This window comes from Jaculus jaculus, chromosome 15 (assembly GCF_020740685.1).
Source record: "Jaculus jaculus isolate mJacJac1 chromosome 15, mJacJac1.mat.Y.cur, whole genome shotgun sequence".
In the NCBI taxonomy this organism is placed as follows: domain Eukaryota; kingdom Metazoa; phylum Chordata; class Mammalia; order Rodentia; family Dipodidae; genus Jaculus; species Jaculus jaculus.
The window spans coordinates 74,836,390-74,842,550 of NC_059116.1; the positions used below are offsets into that span (position 1 = coordinate 74,836,390).

General features: G+C 47.2%; 1 protein-coding gene across 1 annotated transcript in view; it reads left to right on the forward strand.

Moving 5' to 3' along the window:
- Il15ra (interleukin 15 receptor subunit alpha) overlaps positions 1-2,092 on the forward strand; it is a 38,368-nt gene extending 36,276 nt beyond the window's left edge. Inside the window, exon 7 of the mRNA XM_045134768.1 lies at positions 1,382-2,092. Within this exon, the coding sequence (XP_044990703.1) occupies positions 1,382-1,493 (112 nt within the window). The 3' untranslated portion in view covers positions 1,494-2,092. The remainder of the gene's footprint in view (positions 1-1,381) is intronic.
- Positions 2,093-6,161: the final 4,069 nt, after the last annotated feature.

Genomic DNA, 6,161 nt, shown 5'->3' on the forward strand with positions numbered 1-6,161 from the left:
GTTCCCCAGGTCCCACGTTAGCCAGATGCACAAGGGGGGCACACGCGTCTGGAGTTCATTTGCAGTGGCTGGAGGCCCTGATGCGCCCATTCTCTCTCTCCCTCTATCTGTCTTTCTCTCTGTGTCTGTAGCTCTCAAATAAATAAATAAATAATGAACAAAAAAAAATGAGCTTTCTATGATATGCTGCTATGAAGCCAAGATGAAATTAGTCTAAACTTCATATAAATCATCAGAAGCTACTAGTACCAGATTAAGTAATAATACATACCATGAACTTCATAAGTTGTCTGTGCTCCACACTCTTTTTTTTTGTTTACTTTTATTTATTTATTTGAGAATGACAGAGGGAGAGGGAGAGGGAGAGGGAGAGGGAGAGAGAGAGAGAGAGAGAGAGAGAGAGAGAGAGAATGGGCATGCCAGGGCTTCCAGCCAGTGCAACCGAACTCCAGACACATGCGCCCCTTGTGCATCTGGCTAACGTGGGTCCTGGAGAATTGAGCCTTGAACCGGGGTCCTTAGGCTTCACAGGCCAGCGCTTAACCGCTAAGCCATCTCTCCAGCCCTGCTCCACACTCTTGAAGACAGGGATTCTCTCTCGCTTCTATCATTAGGGTCTCACTCTAGCCCGGGCTGACCTGGAACTCACTCTGTAGCCCAGCCAGGCTTCAAGCTCGCAGCGATCCTCCTACCTCATCCTCCGGAGCTGGATTGAAGGCCCGTGCCGCCTCTCCTAGCTGGAGACAGGGTCTCTTGCTGCTGCAAATGGCTCTGTCTGTCGAGCTTCTTTGAATTCTTCTGGCTCCACCTGCCACTGTCACAGGTGCACTGGGATCACAGATGGGTACCCACTTTGCATCTGTTTTTGCTAGATGCCAAGGAGATGAACCCAAGCCAGCTGGTTTTGCTAGCCTGCACCTTTAATTGCTGATCCAACTCCCTGAGCTCTAAGAACTGTGGTTAAAGCTCTGTGGGTATTCAGCCATTTTCATCATGATGCTCTAATCTGGACTGGCCAAGCTCCTGGTTACTCTCTGTTCCCCCTCTTCCCCATCTGGGTCACTTTTGAACAGATGGTTAGCCAGGTGAGACTTGAGCATGGGGTGTCATGAATTGTTTCAGAAACATTGGTAAATCTTTGGTGGATGGTGAGATTGAAAATAGTGAAATGGGATTTTAATACCATCTGCACAGCTGGGAATTCCAGGCTTCCCCAATCTCGGAGCGACAGTCATTGCTGACTGTCTTATGATTCCTGGGGCAGGGTTGATGTCTGACACGGAATTCACCCAGTGCCAGGCACATGCATGCAACAAGAAGTATGCCGACCGCAGGGCGAGCCTGCCTTCTTCTCACAACCTGTGAACGATCTGCTTCACAGGTGCACCTCCCGGTCACGAGGCCTGGAGATGGACGCCGCGGAAGCGATGCCAATGACTGCAAGGACAGGCGGCAGAGAGGAAGACATGGGCACCTATGCACGCAAGCTCTGAAACCCAGGAAAACAGCCCGGCTAACTGTGGAGTGAAGGATAGCTCAAGAGGACCTGGAAGAGACACGAGGAGCTTGGCACTGGGGGAAATGCCCTCCGTGATAACCAAAGGTCCCTGGGAACCTCCCGTGTGGGCACATCAGCTCTCCAGCACCCAGAGAGGGCACCACCTACCTGGGTGAACCCAGTGCAGAGGCTTGCTTGCTAAAGTGCAAGAGATTCCCGTTCTCTCGGGGAGGCGGATGGCTTCTACTAAGGCCTCTGACTTGACTCAGAACAGCTTATCTTCCCGCCGGCTCAGGCCCTCATCCTGACTGGAAGTTGATGGAGAAGAGTAACATGGGGCCCCCACTTAATTTCAGGGTCCCCCTGACTGGAAGAAGTCCACAGGAAAGACGCCAGCACTTGAGCTCCTCCAAACTTGGCGTCTGTCTGGAAGCACAGCCGAGAAAAACAGAAGAAACATTGAGCCAATGAATCCTTCTGCTTTAAGGACTCAGCAAACCCCCTGAACTCAGTGACCTTGTACGTGTATGCGCATTTGTATTTATAGTCCTCTGTTTGTTATCTCGATGTATTGTATGTGACTTGTATTTTGAAAGTGCCTTATACAAACAAAATGAAATATATATTTTCAATACCAAAAACACACTAAAATTATTCCCAAGGAGAAATGCTCGACAAAGGGACAACATAAGTGTGAGGACACAATATGTAAAATTACTGAACTCAGCCTTTCTTTTTTTTTTTTTTTTCTTTTCAAGGTAGGGTCTCACTCTAGCTCAGATTGTCCTGGAATTCACTATGTAGTCTCAGTGTGGCCTGGAACTCTTGGCAATCCTCCTACCTCTGCCTCCTGAGTGCTGGGATTAAAGACATGTGCCACCATGCCCAGCTCTGAACTCAGGTTTTCTATCTAAAAAGAACAGGTGGGGAGGGGGGAACCTTGCTTAGGGCTAGAAAGATGGCTTGGTGGTTAAGGTGCTTACCTGCAAAGCCTAAGACCCAGGTTCAATTCCAAGTACCCATATAAGCCAGATGCAAATGCAGTGCATGCATCTGGAGTTTGTTTATAGTGGCTTGAGGGTCTGATGTATGTGCCCCCTCCCTCTCAATCTCTCTCAGATAAAATTAAATTTAAAAAAAAAACCTTACACCAGGCACAGTTCAGGGAATTTCCAGTGAATTTCCTGAATTATGGAATTTCCACAGGCAGAGAAGCAACATGACCTAATTCAAACGATGGCAAGTTGGATTGAGCCCATGTATCTCCAGTGCTCACTGACGTTTTCTCTCCCCATCTCTGCCCTCCTGCAGTTTATAACACTTATTTTTCTAAAATCACAGACCAAATCCCACCTCATTTTATTTTGTTTTTGGTTTTTTGAAGTAGGGTCTCACTCTGGCCCAGGCTGACCTGGAATTAACTATGGAGTCTCAGGGTGGCCTCGAACTCACAGTGATCCTCCCACCTATGCCTCCCAAATGCTGGGATTAAAGGTGTGTGCCTCCACACCGGCTCTCCCAGCTCATTTTAGTTTATTTATTTTTATTTTATTTTATTATTATGGTTTTTTATTGTTGTTGTTTTTCAAAGGAAGGTCTCACTCTAGCCCAGGCTGACTGGAATTCACGTTGTAGTCTCAGGGTAGCCTCCAACTCACAGTGCTCCTCCTACCTCTGCCTCCCAAGTGCTGGGATTAAAGGTGTGTACCACCACGCCTGGCTTTAATTTTTATTTATCTAATTTTTTCATTGCAGAGCTGGGGATCAAAAATAGGGCCTTCGGTGTGGCCAGTCTGCAAGCTTCCAGATTCTCCTGGCTCTGCCTCTCACTGTATAGATACGCAGGGATCACAGACTTGTGTGTGACTGCTGCAGGCTTTAAGCAAGTGCAGGGACTTGAACTTCAGCTGCAGTGCTTGTGTAGTGCGGTCCTGTGTCGCACGAGAATTACCACTGACTCACAAAGTCCTGGGAGCGAACCGATGCACCGGGGCTGCGCATCAGGGTATGGAATCTGTGAGAGCCGTGCAGAACTGCTTGGAGTGTCAGCTTTTATTGAAAACAACTACAAAATGTTTATTGCAAAAACCGTAGGTCACAATTCACATGTGACAATTACAGCCAGAAAAGTAATTTTAAACAGTGAGGAATTTGGTGCATCTTAGAAAATGATAGGAAGAAAGATAAAGGAGTTGTGAAAGGCTCTACTTATTGTTACACCCAGTTCTCGGCACCCCCAGTGCCTAACAAGGAGATTCAAACATGTATCCAAGGGCAAGGAGCTTTATTTCGGGCTTAAGCTCGGTCTCTTGACTTCACCAATGCAGTGGATCCATGCAAGAGCCCCGAGTAGTGGGAGGAAAGGGTTTCGTAGGGATTTGAACGTAGCAGAAGGGGACAGGTACATGATTGGTTGATTTAAACAGCAACTGCACTTGTACTCTTCTGATTGGCTTAGGATACTGGCGGGCAAAGTCGGCGGGCTAAAAGTTGGCGGGCTGGGGCTAAGGGAATTGAACTTATCTATGACTACAGGAATGTATGGCGTAATCAGTTTCCAGTAAGTGTTAAACCCACCCTTACCAGAAGATAAAAACTTAGACCTTGCCGTGAAACAGAAACTTAGGCCTACTGAGGACTCTGAAGCCTGTCATGGTGTCCAGTCGTTCCTGAGTCCTTCATTCCCCCTCTCCTTGTACCATGAGGAGCCAATCTTGGATCCCAATTGAGTTAGTGAGTGGAGTCTAACGGTATATACTGTGATCTTAAAACCATAAGCTGTACTGTATTAATGCGTTCCCTAACAAAAGCAACTAATCTATTAGTAATGCAAGGTCCTATTGTGATTAGCAACAAAAATAAAAGTAATGGCCCTGCTACAAAGGAAGATCCTGTGTGATAGTAAGTAATAAAATGAAATAAATCAAGAAGTCAGAAGGTAGGAGAGTGGGAGGCTTAAACCATTTTAGCAGGGTCTTGAGAGGGCTGCTCGACCATCACATAAATGAAAGAGTAAGCAGCCTGGAAAACCAGGTGTTCTGCAGGAAGTGTGCACATCAGTGGGGCCGCGGGGTCCCGTCCGCCTCTGGCTCCACAGGGCCAGCGGTTCCCTCTGATAGACATCTTTGCTGTGAAATGTAGGTGGCTCTCTTTCAAGGATGGTTTCTCCACTCCTTGGGCAAACAGCCAAAAGTACAAACTACAAAACAAGTATGTAATCTTCACAATTCCTGATGGGTCCTCAGGGTGCTCCAGAACAGAGTGGTCCAGGATCAGCTGAGCCACACCGGCTGGAGGTGTTCGTCGGTGTTACAGTTGGGGTCCGCAGAGGCAGGGAACCTAGAAGTGAGTCCTCACCTGTAGGTTTTCATAATCACAAGTTACACTTTTCAACTGGGAATAAAATTTGGTTTGAAGAATTCCACAGCTAGAAGCGTCTAAAAGGGATCTGTGATTTCCTTCTTCTTTAACTATGATTTGTTTTTAAAAAGCTCTAATTCTTGGGACTGGGGAGATGGCTTATCAGCTAGAGGGGCTTGCTTGCCAAGGCTGACAACCAGGGTTCAATTCCCAGTACCCATGAAAAACCAGATGCACAGAGTGGTGCATGCACCTGGAGTTCATTTACAGTGTCAAGAGGCCTACGTGTGCCCATCCTCCTCCCTCTCTTGGCTTGCTAAAAATGACAATTATATACTTTTTAAAAGGTCTAATTCTAGTCGGGCATGGTGGTTCACACCTTTAATTACAGCACTCGGGAGGCAGAGGTAGGAGGATCATCATGAGTTCAAAGCCACTCTGAGACTACACAGTAAATTCCAGGTCAACCTGGGCTAGAGTGAACCCCTACCTTGAAAAACAACAACACCCCCCCCCCAAAAAAAAGTCCTAACTTCTCACATGGTGGTAGTGGAAAATACCACCATCCTCGGATTGAACTTGAGAATCCATGCAAGCTTGACTGTGAGATACCAGATGGAGATCAGGCCCAGTTCTGTAGATCCTGTGAAATGGAGCATCTGTCCTCTTCTTACCAGTATAGGAAATAGAGGGCTGAACAATGTCTACCGAGGAAGACACACTTAATGATTCCATTTCTTCTATCTACCCCAAAATCAGGTACCAGTTTCTGCCTGTCCTAACCTCTACTGGCCAGGACTCTCTAGAGGAACAGAACAGATAGGATGAATATGAATTACAAAGGAGATTTACTGCATTATCTTACAGGGTACGGCTGACAGCCCAACAACAGCTGTCTCCATACTGGAGAAGCTGAGATCCCAGTACTGCTCAGTCCACAAGGCGGTCCCAATGTGCATGGAGGCCGCGTTTTTAGTGTTTAGGAAGCTGATGAAGCCGGGTTCCCATGTCCACGATGGATGGTAGCAGCAGGATAGATATATGTGCCAGCAAATAGTATAGGCAGCCAGGCAAAAGGCAGTGTTGTGTTGGAGGGCTGCCCACTCTGGGGGAAGGGCTTTCCCTCTACATCCATCTTTGCTGGAAATGCCTCACAGACCCTTCCAACAGGTGTGTTTGTTACTTGATTTTTATTTTCTTAATTTTTGGTTGTTTGAGGTAGGGTCCCACTCTAGCCCAGGCTCACCTGGAATTCACTCTCTAGTCTCAGGGTGGCCATGAGCTCACGGCAGTCCTCTTAGAC